The 20,000-nt window shown below is 47.8% G+C and overlaps 1 protein-coding gene across 1 annotated transcript in view; it reads left to right on the plus strand.

Moving 5' to 3' along the window:
* LOC147033982 (ARF GTPase-activating protein GIT1-like) overlaps positions 1-20,000 on the plus strand; it is a 149,025-nt gene that overhangs the window by 56,083 nt on the left and 72,942 nt on the right. The window contains exons 4-5 of the mRNA XM_085848641.1: positions 5,720-5,825; positions 10,046-10,132. Coding sequence (XP_085704767.1) covers positions 5,720-5,825; positions 10,046-10,132 — 193 coding nt within the window. The remainder of the gene's footprint in view (positions 1-5,719; positions 5,826-10,045; positions 10,133-20,000) is intronic.

The following is a 20,000-nucleotide window of genomic DNA, read 5'->3' on the forward strand; positions in this document are numbered from 1 at the left end:
GAGCAGTCCTATTCAGATTATCTGCTCCCATTGTAATGTAGTAGATAATAGAAAAATCGTGCAAATTATGATGCAAGCATCAAATTTGGCATTTCTGTTCTGCAGGGCTTTCTGATCAAATCTGCCCGATTGGCCATTTGAAAATCCAAATTTAGAAAAATTTGAAAAAAAAAAAAACTTCAAAAAGATTTGAAGTCACGGCTTGCTGAAATTCTTGAAGCGCAAGTGAACATCCCAGACAGAGAACCAAGGGGAGATGCAATCATCATTGATGGCTCAGCACTTATCAATGCCCTACCTCCATGCACTTCAAAGATATTTGATGACTATGCTAAAGCAGACATCATCCCAAAGGTGGAATCCTATGGTGCCAGGTACGAGAGGGTGGACGTAGTGTTTGATGTGTACAAGAAGTCAAGTCTGAAGTCCGAGGCAAGGTCGAAAAGGGGGCAAGGAATCGGAAGCAGAGTGACAGGAACCAGTAAGACCCCAAGTAACTGGAGAAACTTTCTTTGAGATGACAGCAACAAGACTGAGCTGTTTCACTTCCTTGCGGAAAAGATGTGTGAAGCACAGATGACAAGCACAGTCATTGTCACAAAAGGAGAAGATGCCATTAGCAACACAAGGAAGTCACTGGATGCTGTGTCTCCATGTTGTCATGAAGAAGCTGACACTCGAATATTTGTACATGCCAGGGATGCAACGACTGATGGTAGCAAGTCCATTATCATTAAGGCTAATGACACGGATGTACTAGTCATAGCAATATCTGTACTGCCATCCTTACAGGAATTACGTCTTGAGAACATGTGGATTGCCTTTGGCCAAAGACCCATGGTGCGATGGATTCCAGTCCATGAGGTAGTTTCTGCAATAGGGCCTGAGAAAGCTGGAGGGATCCCATACTTCCATGCGTTCACTGGATGTGACGTCGTGTCTACCTTCCGCGGTAAAGGGAAGAAAACTGCATGGCAGACTTGGAACGTCTTTGATGATGTTTCTGAAACATTCACCAATCTCAGCCAGCATCCAACATTGATTCGTGATGTTGACTTTTTTTTTTTTTTTTTTTTTTTTAAATTTTTCAAGATTTGGATTTTCAAATGGCCAATCAGGCAGATTTGATTAGAATCCCCTGGAAAACAAATGTGCCAAATTTGATGCTTGTATCATCATTTGCACGATTCCTCTCAAAAATTGCTGTTATCTGCCCCACTATTGCTTCACCTGTCTTCTCTATATAAATAAAATAATGCTGTCTGTCTGTTTCTTTCTCAGTTTCCTATCTCCTCTCTCACTACTTTGTGCATCATTAACAAACTCCATTAGCATAACTAACAATGTCTTGCAAATCTGCTTACAGCATCTAAATTAACTAACAACTCTTCAATTTATTCTATTTTGGCTCATTCAAAAGTAGACTTTTCTCAAAGCATTCACCATGCTGGATGACGCTTAAAATCATGACATTTTGTTGGGCGGCGCAGCACTGAATGTTCAACTGTCATGTGATTGTTTTATGTCACTCCTCTGCTATCAAATCCCATCCCATCCCATCCCATCCCATCACCCATCATTGACTAGTATATATGTAGCTGTTTCTGAACAGTGATGAAGGGACACAGCAACCAAGCCACTGCTCAGTAATGATGCAACCCTCAGTGTGATTACATATCAAAATCTGTCCATTGCATGTCCTCCATATAATTATGTTCAAAATTAAAGATGGCAACATTGTGCTTAAAAGCTTTCAAGGATGGAAGTTGAGATGCATGCCTCGGGTTTTAAACCGTCACTCACCAAATCGCAAAATATTTTAAAAAGCTAAATTTGGCGAATATTTTTCATTCAAAGTTCACTAAAAAGTTAATTCGGAAGCTTATTAAAAAAAAATAAGCACCCACAGCATTTTCAGGAAATACGAACATGCAGTGTGTTATCAAGAATGTTCTTGCCACAGAAAAATTTCACCTCGTACATCTGCTGATTGTTTTATTTTATTTCAATAAGGAGATGATGAATCGAGAGTTCCGCGAAGCAAAAAAGCCTGAAGAAGTCCAAGACAGGATAAAGTTTAAAAAGTGGAAAGCTTTGTATGAGAGGGTCTGCAGGAACTGAAGATAGCTGGTACAATTGGGAGGAAGCTAAATGTATTACAATAAGCTTCGCTTCATGTGTGGTGAAAACGGACGATGCCCACGTTGCAAGAACGAATGGGACTGTTGAGTAAAGAGCCGGGGATGGAACTTTTATTACTCTCTATGGTTGTTTGGGCATATTCCGATTTGTGAAGAACAATTTTCATTTCCTTTTTTAAAAATTGATTAAACATGCATTTCATGTTTTTGCTTTATTTGACAAAAATTAATTAGGTCAGCAAGTCAGCCCAGGCAGTGCTGCTGATTGATGACCAGAGATGGTACTGGCTCTGCCAGGTGGCAGCGCTTCAGAAGCGAGATCCGACTAGGTCGTTTGAATGTGGGATCACTGGAGGGGAGAGTGGTCGAGGTGGTAGAGATGATGCAGAAAAGGAGGTTTGGAAATGTTGTGTGTGCAGGAGACCAGATGGAATAGAGTTTGGGTGAGGAGGTTGGTAGGAGGATACAAGCTGTTGCACACAGGTGAGGATGGAAAGAGTAATGATGTGGGAATAATAGTATTGGAAGAGATCAGTAAGCTGGTGGTCAGTGTGGAAATATAGAAGGGACAGATAGTTATGGCATGAATGGTGATACAGAAGCAAATGGTATGTGTTGTGTCGGTATATGGGCCACAAACGGGAAGGACTGGGGTGGGGGGGGAGAAGCAGGAATTTGGGGATGCACTCAAGAGGGTGATGGGAATGGTTGAGCTGGAGGTGATGCTGTGCATTGCAGGGGACTTTAATGCACATGTGGGAGTAGCAGAGCCATGTGAAGAGGAATGTGTTGGTAAATTTGCTTCCAGGAAAATGAGGAATTGTGAGGGTCGAGAGCTGGTGGAGCTGGTGGCAAGGACTGGGATGGCCATAGCTGGTTCATTCTTTCAAAAGTGGGAAAGCCACAAGATTACCTATAGGAATGGACATCATAGAACAGAACTGCATTTGGTGGTGGTAAGGAAGTGACAGTTGTGGAGGTTTAAGGATTTGCAAGGCAGTGGAGTTGCCACCCAGCACAAGCCTGTGGTGTTTTTGGTACAGATGAAGAAAAGGAGGGAGGTTAAGAGCAGGGGTCAGAAGATTATTAGGTGGGAAAGTGTATGGGGCAACGTCAGAGAGTGCAAGGAGAGGATAAGGGTCAAGTATGAGCAACTTAGCGAAGAAGCACAAGGTTTGGAAGAAGTATGTGGAGGCATTTTGGGGAATTGCAGAAGTTTTGTATGAAAGGATGTGAGGGAAGGGTGCATCGTCAAAGAAATAGCAAAGGCAGTTGGTGAAAAGGAGGAGGTTTGGAAGAGGATGGAGAATATCAAGGATAGAGGGAGGCAACCGGATGCAGGGTTGATGCACCAGTATGGGCAAAAGAAAAAGGCAGCAGAGAGCCGTGGATAAGGTAAGGAATAATATGGAAGAGAATAGTGGGAAAAAGATGATCTACAAATTGGCTTGTGACAGGGATGAGGATAGAAAGGACATAAAAAGGGGACGGGGAGGGGGGAGGGGACGGTGATTTTAGGATGGTGTCCGCGAGGCAAGTGACAGAGGGGAGCAGTATTGAAGATGTGGAAGGACATGTAAAGGAGCTGTTGAACTGAGGAGGAAGCAATGGAAAGGTGGAGTTACTGTTTTTATGTGGATGGGAAAGTGGATCTAGAGGAGATCACAGGGAGGAGGAGGAGGAGGTGGTGAGGAGAGCATTGAATCGGATGAAGAAGGGAAGAGTGCCAATCATTGATGAGGTGTGTACAGAGATGATAATTGCAGCAGGAGAAGTCTGAGTTAGTTGGACGAAAAGAAGGTTGAATGTGTGTGTGAGAGAGGGTTCAAGTCCGGATGATCGGAGGACAGGGTTAATTGCACCGGTTATGGAAGTGGAAGGGTGACGTTCAAGATCCAGGTTAGGACAGTGGCATATTATGCTCCTATGTCATGTCATGAAGGTTTTGGAGAGGATTCTGGAAGGGAGGATAAGGAAGAGTGTGGAGATGGAGATCGGATAAGAGCAGCAGGGGTTTGGAAAGGGTAGGGGAATGACGGATGGGACGTTAACACTGAGGACGCTGGTGGAGAAGAGGTTTGAGCTGCAAGGTGAAATGGCATTGGGATTTGTGGACCTGGAGAAGGTCTCCGACACCATCCTAAGATAGATGGTGATTGCGACACTGAGATGGATGGGAGTGCCGGAAGCAGAAATGAGGTTGGTGGAAGGGATGTATGTGGGAATGAAGGTAAGAGTTCTGGTTGGTCCTCAGATGTTTGAGTTCAGTGTGAACATCGGTTTGAAGCATGGAAGCTCTCTCAGCCCACTCATGTTTATCACGGTTATGGAGCTGGTAAGCACGAAAGTAAACATGAGGGGTTTTCTGGGGAGGATGCTGCATGCGGACAATCTGGCTGCTGTGGTGGACAGTAGGCAGGAGATTCATGAAGTCCTGGGGGAGTGGAAGGAGGCATTTGAGAAGCATGGGCTGAAGATGAGTCGGGTGAAGACTGAGGTGATGTGGGTTGGGCAGGGGAGAAAATATATTAATCTCAGGTTAGAGGGGAAGGAGTTCAGAGAGGGAAATAGGTTTGAATAACTCGGGAGGGGGGTGGGGGGGAACAGTGACCAGGGATAGTAAGTCTGAGGCAGAGGTGCGGTCGATGATTCACGTGGGTGTGAATATGTGGGGGAGGGTAGAGGGATTAATGGCAGAAAGAAAGATTTCAAGGTTAATTGAAAGGAAAGGTTCTGATGTCATGTGTAACGCCGGCCTACCTTTATGGTCTGGAAATGGTGGCACTGACAGAGAGCCAACAGAGGCTGCAGGTTTGCAAGAACAACTGGGTAAGGAGGATTGCAGGAGTGAAGGTGATTGAATGAAAGAGGATGGATGAACTGAGGGAGGAGATTGGTGTGCAGATGAGCTTGATGGGGAGATTGGTGAAATGCTGCTGATGGACTGGATACTTGGTGCGGATGGGGGAAGAGAGAATGGCAAATTGAGCGGATAGGTTGAAGGAGCAAGTTCAGAGGAAAAGAGGTAGACCGTGGTTGAGATGGGAGGATTGTGTGAGGAGGGATGTCAGTAAAGTGAGGGTGATTGGAGAGTGGAGAGAGTTGGCGGAAGACAGATGGAAGTGGAGGAGGATCGTGGTGAAGGCAGGGCTGAAGCTTGGTGCTTTGGACCTCACCTCTCCTAAAGGGGGGAGGAGGAGGAGGAGGAGGAGGATGGAGGAGATGCAGAAGAATTTGGATTTGGTTAAACATTTTCCACCCAAATTGCTTACACATTTTTCAATCCAGCTTAAACTGCATACCTGGTATCAAGATCATCATATGATGGTTTGAAGTTTTTTTTGTGGGACCAATCGTGGGACCCATGCTTGGCCAAAGACGTCATTGTCATTGAAGGCCTTAATTTTTGCTTGTGATTTTCCAGTCATTGCACAGTTCACTAGATTGCATTTTGTTTCTATATACTGGAGGAAATCAAATTTTTGAAGGCCTTCTTTATTTTTCTTTAAAATTCTTTATTTTTATTTTTAAGTTTGTTGCCAAGAAGAAGGAAATTGTGATTTGTTCCTCTTTTTCAGCCCTACAAAGGCAGAGTTTATCAAAGCCAAGTACCAGATGCTGGCCTTTGTACACCGTTTGCCCTGCAGAGATGATGACAGCATCACAACAACGGATCTCAGCAAGGTCAGCATCTGACTAATTTCACATACTTTGTAGTAAAACATTCTTTCTTGAAGAAATCTGATCATGAATGTCATTAGAAGTCAGACATGACTTGGCGGAACTAGTTGATTTGATGTATTGAAAGGCTGATTAAGAGCAACTTTGATTTGTTTAAGTTTGTTGCATGGGACCATTTGTTCTGAAGTGATGGTCAAAGCCCAGGTTAAAATCTTGTACACGGTATTTCTATATATTTGTCCATTCTCTCCTAACGTCTTTACAATCGACATCAAAAGTAAACTTGTGTTTGTGCTGCCTGCAATTTCTTCACAATATGTTATGAACCCCTGTCAGTCCACTGGACCTTCTCTTCCTGCAAAGAGCTCCACTGACACCATGCAGGCATCGCACGGGGATTTTCTTCTTCATTGTCTTGTGACTTTGCCCTTTCTAAATCCTAGTGGGTTTAATGCTTTAAGGTAACACATAAGCCATCAAGATATCGTGGACGCTTGGGATTTATGTTGCCTCTACTAATAAAAGGCAATCTGACTGTGTGTCTGTCTCTGTCTGTCTGTCTCTGTCTGTCTGTGTCTCTGTCTGTCTGTCTGTTTCCTCCATAACTCCAAAACCATGAAACATAGCGGCTTGAAACTTTGCATGCATACCAAGAAAACACCAAGGAAGTGCACGAGGGAACATTTGGTGTTTGGGTTAATTAAAAGACCCCTGTTGAAGATAATTAATGGCCTTATTTAATTATGTCCTTTATCAGGTGCTTCCTCGGCCACCTCGCTCTTTGGGGTCTTAAGGCGTTTCCCAAGTAACTTCGCTGGGGTCTGAAGCTGCCATATTTCTTAGCCTGCTCAAACATGCCTCAATTTGGAACAGGCCACAATGATTTCTTAATGATAAAGTTTTATTTTTCACTTTCCTCTCTTATATTATCAAATGCCTGTTCATTGTAATGCTTATAAATGCCCGGAGACAGCAGCGTTCGTGGCTTTATTTAATTTCCATGTATGCCATAACCTCGAGAATCTCTTAAACTAAGCAGAATTACAAAATTTAAGCTTCAGAATGAATTGAACTAACAAGCAGTTTCGACTCCTAAAAAAAGTGTTAATTTGTCCAATTCTGACATATTTGACATTTCGAGTGTCTCCAGAGTCTGGGAGAAGTATGTTTAAAATGACGGTTCGGTGATTGATAATTCGCCTGCCAAGCGAGCAGTTTCTTATCCACCGTTTCGTTGGAGTGCTTAAGCCACTTGGCAAGTGCTCTACAATATTCACACTGTCACTGATTACTGCACATCGATCAACTTGAACAAAGTTCAAGGGTCACTCGCATGCGTTCCTAGTCACGTGTTGTTCTTCGGTGCAACATGCGGTGGGTGACTCGCTGAAAATGTGAAATTTTGTTTTCCACGATGTTTCCCCTATTTGTACGATCTTCCATGATATGACCCGTCACTTCGGCATCGATAAATACAAATAAAAGTAAACGTTTTGCTTTAAAAAAAATTTCAACTGTTTTGCTTGTTGAAGCCGCTTGACGCGTGTTTAAGTTTCAATGGCGATACCGCAGTTCTATACCGGAGGTAGGAAGGCAAGATAAATTATTTGATCACAATGAGTAAAAAAACGTTTTCAGTTATGAAATAATGAATCGCCATATCACGGCAGGAAAGCCAAGAGGTATGTATGCTTGCTCTGTGTAGCCTGGATTCAAATCCCAACCCAGCTATAAACTGTCATCCCGGTGTTTCACATCCTGGTGTTTATGCCACCATCGCGGCCACCATCCTAAAAGTCATCCCGGTGTTTATGGTCAAGCAACAACTTGATTTCAATTGAACGTTGTATTTTGAGCACAAATCGGATCATGAGTTGGAAAACAAATCTGTTGTTTCGCAGTACTTTGGTTCAGAATTTGCCAAATTGTCCGGAATCTCGTCCTGATTGTGCATGTCCACAGAGGTGTAAGGTTTTCTTTTTTTGTCTGTCTGTCTGCCTGCCTGTCAGTCAAACAAAATTGAAAATAATTTCAAACAGGAAACTTACTGTTTTTCGGGACGTCATAAAGGACACAAACAGGCACGGATATAATGAATGTGTAATGTGTTAAATAATGTGGTGTAAAAGACGCTGCATCAATGGCAGTGAACTTCTGAATAAAGTTTTTTTTTTTTTTTTTTTTTTTTTTCTTTCTTTTTTTCTTTATACAGCCTTTAAAAGTTTTCTTTTATTTTGATTGAATTCCATCCTTGAACTCTGTCAAACACAAATCAACTTCTTTCCACTTTCAAAAACCTCCAGTTTAGCAGTACTTGGCCAAAATTCTTCATCATCATGACATCTTGACAAATCAAATGTTCCTCTCACAGACCCTTCCCATTTCATTTTTAGCTCACCTGGACTTTAAACTTTACTCTGGTGAGCTTGTGCGATTGAACAGTATCCGTAGGTATGAGTGTGAGTGAGTGAGTGATTGAGCGAGTCTGTAAACACTTGGCATTATCGCTTGAACCAAATACACGATTTTGATGAAACTTGGCCACAAGCTTCATATATAATGCCTCACGAATGTTTATTGACCGCATCAAAATCTACGCTCATTAAGGGGATCTACGGGGGGAGGGTTGGGGGTGTTCACCCCCCCGAATAGGTATTTGCTCTCTTCTCTGAAAATGCACACACAATTTTTATGAAACTTGACCACAACCTTCATCACCCATGATGTACCAAAGTTTGTTCATGACATAAAATAAACCATGGTGTATGGGGGTCTGTGGGAGTGGGGGTGAGGCGGGGTTTGACTACCATTGGTATTTGCTTTTATTTTCCGAATCTACATACACGATTTTGATGAAACCTGACCACAACCTTCATCACTCATAATGAACCAAAGTTTGTTTGTTCCATTAAAAAAAAAATTAAGTGTCTCGGGGGGGGGGGGGTTTGAGTGACTTGCTTCTGATCCAGGTGAACTTCAGGACCCGTGGTCCTATGTGTTTTTTTTTTTTTCTCAAGACTGTGGGTTAAGATTTTCTATGAACTCTAATTTGTCAAAAGTTTTCTTATTTCCTCCAACACATCCTTCTCTTTTGTTTTTGTTGCCTTTGTGTACCAACCTGTTTATTAATTTGGAGCATTTTATATCTTAGATAATTGTATTAAATAACTTCTCCCTCTTTATTTTGGCTCCTCATGTCTGTTCTTTCCTGTTCATAGGGCATTCTGGAATGTGTAAAGTGGTTTATGATGTGGTCATGATGGTGTGTGTATATGTGTCCATTTTTTTTATCTTCATAGTGATAATGTTCGCACTCCTGTGTTAAGCCAGGAAACTCTTCTCTGCCGAAGGGCTAATACTTGAAACGTCAGCCGCACCTGCTTTCCTTTGGCAGCAAATGTCCTCATATGAACCTTCAGTTTGTAAAATCCATTTTAACTATTCTACTCGTTCGTAGACATTCCATAGTTATTTCCTTTAATATAAATAATTGGCCTTGCATTTCCAGATTCCAACACAGCCAGACACCATCTTGTTCCTTCTGAGAGGCCGTCTTGTTTTTCCGGAATTGTCTTGTTTAACAGTTTTTGTTGATGTTGATTTGTTGATGTACGAGTCCAAAACTCATAATGTATTTATTTGTCTAGTTGAAAACCCTATTCTAGCATCAGCCTTTGTACTTCGTTTGAGGGTCCTTGTCTGGGCCATGTGCTCTTGTGGACCCTGTTCAGATCTGTTGCTGTGTTTTCTCCCATTTCTCTTTTCTTGTTCCTTCATTCCCTTGCTATTTGTCTAACTAGCCCCATGGTGGATGCCTTGCCTTTTCCCTGCTGTCGCCTCACTCTTACATGAGCAACAATTTCGTAGAAAAACTAATAATAAATGAAAAATAAAATGACACCATTTGTTTCATTTTCATGAACCACGAGCATGTTTGAAGGGTGTTGGACAAATGAAAAGTAGAACAAGCATTTTTTTTTTTTTCAATCCAGGGTCATGTTCTTCATTTTGCTGATGATCAAGTGTTTCACACTAATGTGTTCTTTAAAATGAATGCTGTGCTTTAAACCTCGCAGCAGTTCCAGGACTTTTCTGCGGATGATGTTATTTCCTTTGTTTGAATAGTGTGCTGCCAATGGGCAAGGGAACAATTGGTTACACATGGCAGACAAATGTAATTGGACCATAAGATGCTTTCTTTTTTTATCCTCTTGCATCCACAGCAATTGCACTCGAGTGTCCGAACGGGAAATCTCGAGACGTCTCTCCGACTTCTTTCCCTGGGGGCACAAGCTTCTTATTTCAATCCTGTAAGTTTCACCCCAGGTTGTCTACATTGTTTATGCTGCATGCCATTTTTAAAAAAAAAAATTTTTTTTAATGCCCCCTGTTTTTTTGTTTGTTTTTTTGCTGGTTATCCTGGTTTTCTCCATTTTTAATTTTTGGGATTTCAACAGCATACAAATATGGAGAAAAAGTCAAACTTTTTGTTTTTCTGAAGGCTGAACATGTGTCCAAGACTGAAGCTCTAAAAATGTTGGCTTGAATATTTCTCCCACAGGGTTGTTATTTTCTGAGAGATTTATCAGTTTTTCTTTCTTTCTTTCCTTTTTTTGTTGTATACCTGACTGAGACTCGTGGAAGAGCTCGGGCAGAATGTGTAAAGGAACAAAATGGAAAAGGGGAAATGCCAACAGAGTAGATGTGAGATCAAGGGGCGGGGGCAGGGGGAGAAGGACACATGGGGGTGAACAAGCTGCACAAGCTGAATGAAACGCAGCAAGAAGGGGAAGGGGAAAGTGAGGATGAAACAAAAACTGAACAAACCAATCAACATCTAACAAATGAAAAGAGGTGAGGAAGAGAGGGAAAAATAACAAAAACTTGAAAAAGGGGAGTGCTTGGGAATGGGGTCATTTGGGGTACAAGAGATCATGAGTAGGGATGGAGGATGACCTGAGGTTGTGGTGAACAGCTGTCTAGAAGCTGTGGAGGGAAGAATGGGACTGAACAGACTGGGGAAGGTGGTTCCATGGGTGAGAGAAAAGAGGAACAATTGAGTGGTGGTCAGCAGTGAGCCTGGATTTTGAAAGTTTAACAAGAAGGGGTTACTGCCAGACCCCAAGGTCCCTGCAGAAACCTAGGAGGGACGGAGCCAAGATAGGACAGAGGGTGCAAGAGCAAAAAGGAGGTGGTAGAATACAGAGAGGCCACCAACCTGTCTTCAATGTGAAAGTAAGAGGCCTAGATATTCAGCTCCCAATTATAATGAGGGCCTTGCTTTTCACAGCCTCAAGAAGGGCATTATGTGAGGCAGAGGCACCAGCCCAAAGAGGAGAGCAGTACTCCATCAAGTTGCAATTGAAAACCTTGTAGGTTGTCCAAGGTTTAGATTGGCCAAGAAAAGACCTTGCACAACACAAGATGCCCAGCTGTCTTTGGAGGCCATCTTGGAGATATGGTCTGCCCAAGAAAGATCATGGCTGGATGGTGAGGCCCACAAGTTAAGTGGCTTATGCTCTTCTTGTAGTTTGTTTCGTAAGTAGATGGGAGGTTTTGCCAGAAGGTCCTTTCTGAGAGACGGTAAGTGTGTGGGAGCTTTACCTGTTGCTGCGTTTGAGCCTGGGGAGTAATTGCTGATATAGGCCCTATATATATATATATATATATATATATATATATATATATATATATATATATATATATATATATATATATATATATATTGTTGCGGTTTTCGCGCCCGCCGGCGTGCGGACGGCCACGTAACTCGAATCGCGGCACGTCGCCCACTGGACGGACAATCCAGTCGTGACCCTCTCGGACTAACGCCGGGAACCAGTCACGGGTGGACCTTTCGGTCTCACCGCGATCGAGCCAATCAGCCCCCGCGTGGGATAGGGTTGCTCGCCAAATTCGAACTACCTAAGTACCCACGCGGAGGTAGACCGGGCGATCGCACCTCGCCGCAGGTCGACTTCGGACACGGGCCACTTAAGCGACCCGTTCCGTACTATCAGAATAACCGAGCGGTGTTATCGTCGACCTCGACGGTTCGGGTAGGTATCGGGCGTATTCAGCCCACTACCAACCCTTTACGTGAAGCTAGATGGGGATTCAATGGAGGAAAAAGACGAAGCGAAGCGGGAAACGGTTCAACAATAAAGCACATTTATTCTCGGCACACGGGAAGCACACAAATACAATTCCACCAAATGCACACAAAAAAAGAAAACACAAATCCATTTACACAAAAAGCAAACATAAAAGTGAAAACACAGTGCAGAGCTAATTCCGACTACCGAGCACACGGCAACACTTATCCAATTCTACTTCACAGACGGCGCCGACAACACATACCCAAAACCAAGGAAAGAAATACCCTCAAGAATGAGGTAGGCCTGGGAGCCGAGACCGGGTCGGGCCTACCCGTCTGGTGATGAGACGCGGAGCGCGATGGCCCCGCAACCCGCGGGCCTCGTGGACAGTGCCTGGCAGGGGGTGAGGAACGGGCCCCCTTGGTCGCACTATCTCAGCGCGGGGGAAACAGGAGGGGGTTGCTGATGCTCGGGACATAGAGGATCTTTATTATATGCGACGAGCGTCTCCACCTCGGCCAGGTCGCGCTGTCGGCCTCCTTCGGGTGCAGCTTCCTGCACGACGCGAAACACCCCCTCGTCCGATGTCGCCGCCTTTCCACAGCTCCGTCCCCTCCGTTCCGACTCCAACGCACACGACGAGCAGCTCCACCGCCCGCGAAGTCTTGACCCTCTGCTTCCGACTCTCCTCTTCTTGACTCTCCGTTCTCGTTCTGCTGACTCTCCCTCGTTCTCTCTTGCGACTCTCCGACCCCTCGTTCTCGTTCTGCTGACTCTTTCGCTCCGACTTTTACGACTCCTTTGACTGACGAACACCGTCCTTTTATCCCCCCCGTAACTTCGCCTTTGACCCCCTCCCTTTGACCTTTCACCTCGCTCCCCACTGGCCCGAGAAAAAGTGGGCGTGAAGGCTTTTTGATCCACAAATTTGCATATATCGATCGCCCTGGGGGCGGGGCCAATTCGCCCCTCGCTCACCGATTGGACGGCAAAAAGTGGGCGTGTGTCGTTTTCGATCCGTTTTTGAAGCAGAAAATCCGTGATTTTGTACACGCTGTTCAACGTGCGCCCTACACGAGTCCAACACCGGTACCCACAGCGGGGCAAGAACGGTGGCGATGCTACGGTGGCGAGGTGTGACGGGAAGGTCGTGGCGGTTGTGGTTGGTGGTTGATGTTGTGGTTGTGATGGTAATCATGGCGGATGGTCCAAAATAAAGATAGTGAAAGAAAAACGGCTATCCTGAAGAGTCGCAGCACGTATAAATGACATGTATTCCCACTAGACAACGGGTTTGGGCCTAACTACACATGCACTTACCGAGATACCTCACCTAAGGGACCTGAATGGTGGTTTGCGAATCTGGTAACCACAACACTACCCCCTTCCCTTTTTACAGACTCGTCCCGAGTCGTCAAATTTTCGTGTGCCATCATGTGTAGTTTTCCCCTAGTACATTTTACTTACGGATCCCTGAGTGCGACATTCATGGTATTCGTGTCCCCAAAATAAATAACCTGAGGGCTGCGTAACTATCTAAACAAACTCACTCACACGGACGACTTAAATAAAATTGCCGGCGCTAAGACAAACATGCCGGGGGCGCACTCATATTTACAGTACATCTTAACCTTAACTTACAAATTTTACACTAAACCATGGCCCAGGATCAATGAACTCTGCAAAAAGAAAGCAGTTAGCAGGGAGCCAGGCTGCCCGCATGCAGTCTCTGGCTCAAACAATGCAGGTGACAGGGAACGTGGCTGGCTGCTCACGCAGTCCAAGGCCTTCCCTTTCGAACTGAACGCAGTGAACACAACGGTGCATGGGCTGCACAACGCAGTCTCCGTGCCAGCTCAAGTGGCACACGCAATGAGCACAACGAATGGATGCATGGACACAAACACGGTGCACGGGCCGCCACTGCAGGCCCGTGTTGTAGCTGCCAACAGGGCAGTTCTTGCAGCTTGCAAACTGTTGCCTTGCGGATCCTGGCGCACATGGAAATGAACAGGGGGGGGCAAAGCAAAATTGAACGGGGCTGGTGAACGTGGGCAGTGGGCATGGCATGGCAAAGGTGGCAGGCAAACACAGCCCGCAGAAGAAGGCCGCTGCAGGCAAACACAGCCCGCAGAACTAGGCCGGCACAGACCTCGAAGAAAAACAGCCAGCAGATGAACTGGCCGGCACAGGCCTTGCAGCACACAGCTGCCGATGAAGTTGGCCGGCCTCCGCCTTGAAGCAAAACACGGCCAGCCGATGAAGTTGGCCAGCCTTTGCCGTTCAGTGGAGGTTGGTGGAGGGAGTGCGGTGGTGCTGGCCACTTGGAAGGCGGGCTCGGACCTACCTACCTGTCTCCCTCCCAACCTATCGCCTTTGCCTGTCACTGTACATACCCACTCCCTTAATTTGTCAAACCCCAATTTAGCCCCAACTTATTTTTTTTTGTTTTTATTTTTACTTTTATGTTTACTTCCCCTCTATAAATCGTCCCCTAACCCCTTTATCGTCCTTGTTCGGCTAACCTATCCTGTCACCTAGCCTACTCCCAACCCCTACGTTCCCTTCCCGGAGGGAATAAGGGAGAGCTAGCGTCCTGTGTCGAGGCCCAACGAAGCCTCAGAATGGCCTCCCCAGAGTTCGGCGATCTAACCCAAAGTGGGTCCAGCGGCCCACAACGACGGCGAGGGATGGATGGTGCGGAGGGGTACATCTCCTAATCTACCCTAACCATTTAACTGTTAAACTACCCCGGGGCTTTCAACAAGCGCCTCTCGCTTAAACTATTGGTTCTAACAACCCAGATTCCCGTCGCCTGTGTTGGTGTCCTCACAATTTCGGGCCTCGCCCCCAATTTTCTCTCCGTGCCCTCACACGGTCTCCTGGCTGGGACACGTGGCTCCCTTTGGCAGGCACGACCCTCTGCCGAATCTCCCGCTATGGCACCCCCGGGCACTACACTGCCTCCGAGCCTACCAGCTCCCTAACACCGGGAGTGCCCCCATGGCACCTCCTGAAACGCACACGTGGCAGGCCGGCCTCCGGGCCCCTTTCCGAGGGTCACCCGTGCCCACAACACTGCCCACGCGGCTGGCGGCGCCCCGGGCCCCCGCACCAAGCAGGCGCACCCGTGCCCACTACTCTATCCCGGCCCCCCCATGGGCCCATGGCCTACCGCGGCCGACTAGCCTGGTGCCCGGGGTACCCACTCAGCGATACTCACCTTTCGCAGCCACGCTCCCAAGCCCGTCAACAGGGTTCCTGCACCCCTCCAAATGGGTCTCGAGCCTACTTTCCCACCAACAGCAAAACGACCTCCATTTTTCAATTTGACTAACCCAGCTAACTCACTCTACACTGACCCCGGGGTCCCTTGGGCGGGAGTCACTCCTCCCCCCCATCACTCATCGCACCATGCATTCCCCATTCACTCCACTCACACAGACCCGCTGGCCTCACTCACTCAACAAGTACTCACCTCACAACTCACCAACTCTTCAACACACACACCGCTGAACTCTGCCATCCTCCTAACTACATCCCCTAACTAACTCGTGCTCCCACGTCGTCCCTTATACTACAGCACGTTCCTTTTAACACTACGTAGCTAAGCTACGTCCCCTCTACACATTCACAAGTCTGTCCATGTCCTCAAATAATTCATTTTATTTCCCAACCTAAATCTGGCTACAATCCCTCTAACTAATCCATTCCACGGACTCCATGAGGACTTACCCCTGCCCCATGAAGTCGGTCTAACTAAGCTAACCCTTCCCCCTAACTAGTTTTCATCCTGTGCCCAGGATAAGGGGGTCTTCCACCCCTTTCCCAGGAATCCTGTACACCCGAAAGTGAGGCTTGCTTTTTCTTTTTTTTTTTTTTCCATGCGCAGCACCTGCGCGGCAACTCGCGCTCTTTGCACCTTGCAACTGCCTGTGACGTCATGCAGCTGCACGTGTTCCTCGTCCCTCCTTGGACGGGACCATCCGGCAGAGATACCCCTCCTGCCGGATTCCAACCCCACGTGCAGCCATGACGTCACCGTGCGCATATAAAAAAAAACACAAGCCCCACGTCTCGAGGGGTCTCCCCACGCGAACACATGTGCTTTGCCCGTTGGAGCTTAACACACACGATCGCGTGGAGAACCCGTCCGGTCCAAATCCGTAGTCCTGCCTAAACTTTGTCCGTCCGCGGGATCGGCAAATCCACCGCGTGCGTTTCCGGACCGGGACTTCACTCTCGCAAGCGAGCACGTGGCGGTCTCGTGCGTTGCACAGCACGAACCGCGTGCTCACTGCTGGGTGAACCCGGCACGGTCCCCGAAACAACTACAGCCGCTACCCGGCTTTCTTTCTTTACATGTCGCCGTCGTCGCCTCCATTCCACACACGCATACCTGCGTGTTACGACGCACACAGTCCACACCATCACATTCACACCGGGAGATGCGGCTGCGTGCTCCCGCATGCCAACCGACATCTCCCTCACATACCGCTCTCTCACACACACGGTCTCCCTTGCACACAGCGACCTTGCACACAGCGACCTTGCACATGGCCGTTCACTCACGCGTGCCTCACTACTCACACAAACCATACTACTTACTCGTGGTGCTCCATTCACTCGCGCGGGGGCACTCAACCGCGGTGTCTCATCCATACTCCGTGCCTCACTCACACACGCGGGGGCACTCAACCGCGGTGTTTCACTCACACTGGCCGTTTCATCCACACACACGGCCTCACTCACACACGGTGCCTCACCCACACACGCGGGGGCACTCACCCGCGGTGCCCCATCCACACTCGGCGTGCTGGGAAGCACGTACTCCGGCACCATCGCCACCACACCACTCACACACGGGGTCGCTTCCACACACGGGGACGCACTCACGCCTTGCACCACACACACAGGGACAACCACACTGGGGATTCGTGTCCCCACAAGGGCCGTGGGGGCCTCCATACGCCCCAAGCTCTCCGTGCTCCTGTCCACAGCACTCGTCCCCTCAACCTCGCGAAGCACGACCGAACTCACCTGGTCGTGACTCGCCTCAAGGGGCAGACTCCCTCCCTCGTTCCTGGAGGAGGCCATCCAGCTGCTCGCCGGGCCTCCACACGCTCCGCGAGCTCACCCCCATTATCCTCCACTACCTCCGTGTGTGTGTGTGCGTCACTTACCCCGTCTTCATCGTGTAGTCTTTCCTCTATTTTTTCTATCTCCCGTGTCTCTATACATTTATAAGTTTCTGTCGTCGTCACCTCGTGTCTCGTCTCACACGTTTTGGTCTCCCCATTTAATTTTTCCCTTTTGGTCACCGTCGATTCCTCTGTCACGACCCTCGCCCAACACGCCCCCCGAATTATTTTTTTACCCGCCTCCACCGCGGGCCTGTCAGCCGTTGCACCCCCTTCCAGCTCGTTTGCTCCCACACGTGGAGTCGCCATTCCCAGCTCCCTGGTCACGGCCTTCATGCCCGCCTGCAGGCATCGGCCCATGTTCTGCGTCTCACCCCGCAGCTTTTTCATCTCTTCCCTCATTTGCTGTGTATTCGCATCCATCGTCGTTTTCACTTCATTTGTATTTGTATCCATCTTTTCATCCATTTTTTGTGTATTCGCATCCATCTTTTCGTTCATGCCTTTCATTTCATTTTTTATTTCATTTGTCATTGCCGCCAGCATGGCGCATAGCTGGGCCATGTTGGATGCACTCAGCTGAGTCGTTTCGGCAAGGGTTGGGGAAGGGTTTTGGTGGAGAGGGGGGGGGAGGTGTCATACACTGCGGCCGCTGCCGCACCCATTTCGAGCTCTGGGTTTAGTTGGGCGAGTCCGTGTTCCTGCACAATCAACATTTCCTGCTCGGGGATTCCATCCTGGACCATGGATCCTACATTACTACACATATACATTTCTAATACCCCCGGGTCCCGCTCGCCTTGAGACGCCATCTTGCTTCTCGTGAAGGGTTAATTTGCTCGCTCGTAATTTGGAGGGAATCGGGGGTCGCTTCTCTCACCCCTGGACCGATTCCCGTGAATTTCGCTGGAGACAGGAGAGCCTGTTGTCCCGCTCTCCAATACCAGTGCCGCGAGGAGGGCGATGAATTTGTATCCCACTCCTGACACCAGTGTTGCAGTTTTCGCGCCCGCCGGCGTGCGGACGGCCACGTAACTCGAATCGCGGCACGTCGCCCACCGGACGGACAATCCAGTCGTGACCCTCTCGGACTAACGCCGGGAACCAGTCACGGGTGGACCTTTCGGTCTCACCGCGATCGAGCCAATCAGCCCCGGCGTGGGATAGGGTTGCTCGCCAAATTCGAACTACCTAAGTACCCACGCGGAGGGTAGACCGGGCGATCGCACCTCGCCGCAGGTCGACTTCGGACACGGGCCACTTAAGCGACCCGTTCCGTACTATCAGAATAACCGAGCGGTGTTATCGTCGACCTCGACGGTTCGATTAATTATCGGGCGTATTCAGCCCACTACCAACCCTTTACGTGAAGCTAGATGGGGATTCAATGGAGGAAAAGACGAAGCGAGCGGGGAAACAGTTCAACAATAAAGCACATTTATTCTCGGCACACGGGAAGCACACAAATACAATTCCACCAAATGCACACAAAAAAAGAAAACACAATTCCATTTTACACAAAAAGCAAAGATAAAAGTGAAAACACAGTGCAGAGCTAATACCGACTACCGAGCACACGGCAACACTTATACAATTCTACTTCACAGGCGGCGCCGACAACACATACCCAAAACCAAGGAAAAGAAATACCCTCAAGAATGAGGTAGGCCTGGGGCCGAGACCGGGGCGGGCGTCCCCGTCTGGTGATGAGACGCGGAGCGGCAGTGGCCCCGCGTCCCGCGGGCCACGTGGACAGTGCCAGGCAGGGGGTGGGAGGCAGGGGCCCCCTTGGTCGCACTATCTCAGCGCGGGGGAAACAGGAGGGGTTGCTGATGCTCGGGGTATAGAGGATCTTTATTATGCCATGCGACGGCGTCTCCCACCTCGGCCAGGTCGCGCTGTCGGCCTCCTTCGGGTGCAGCTTCCTGCACGACGCGAGCACCCCTCGTCCGATGTCGCCGCCTTTCCACAGCTCCGTCCCCTCCGTTCCGACTCCAACGCACACGACGAGCAGCTCCACCGCCCGCGAAGTCTTGACCCTCTGCTTCCGACTCTCCTCTTCTTGACTCTCCGTTCTCGTTCTGCTGACTCTCCCTCGTTCTCTCTTGCGACTCTCCGACCCCTCGTTCTCGTTCTGCTGACTCTTTCGCTCCGACTTTTACGACTCCTTTGACTGACGAACACCGTCCTTTTATCCCCCCCCGTAACTTCGCCTTTGACCCCCTCCCTTTGACCTTTCACCTCGCTCCCCATTGGCCCGAGAAAAAGTGGGCGTGAAGGCTTTTGATCCCACAAATTTGCATATATCGATCGCCCTGGGGGCGGGGTCAGTCGCCCTCGCTCACCGATTGGACGGCAAAAAGTGGGCGTGTGTCGTTTTCGATCCGTTTTTGAAGCAGAAAATCCGTGATTTTGTACACGCTGTTCAACGTGCGCCCTACACGAGTCAACACCGGTACCCACAGCGGGGCAAGAACGGTGGCGATGCTACGGTGGCGAGGTGTGACGGGAAGGTCGTGGCGGTTGTGGTTGGTGGTTGATGTTGTGGTTGTGATGGTAATCATGGCGGATGGTCCAAAATAAAGATAGTGAAAGAAAAACGGCTATCCTGAAGAGTCGCAGCACGTATAAATGACATGTATTCCCACTAGACAACGGGTTTGGGCCTAACTACACATGCACTTACCGAGATACCTCACCTAAGGGACCTGAATGGTGGTTTGCGAATCTGGTAACCACAACAATATATATATATATATATATATATATATATATATATATATATATATATATATATATATATATATATATATATATATATCTGTCTGTGTTCTTCCTCACCTCATTTCTTTCTTCTTTTTCACATTTCTCTTTTTCATTCTAATTATTGCTTTATTTCTCTCTTTCTTTGTCTGTCAAAAGAGAAGTGAATTATTTCA

The sequence above is a fragment of the Eptatretus burgeri genome, chromosome 1 (genome assembly GCF_056783735.1).
Source record: "Eptatretus burgeri isolate ZD-2024b chromosome 1, Ebu_testis_v1, whole genome shotgun sequence".
Taxonomy (NCBI): domain Eukaryota; kingdom Metazoa; phylum Chordata; class Myxini; order Myxiniformes; family Myxinidae; genus Eptatretus; species Eptatretus burgeri.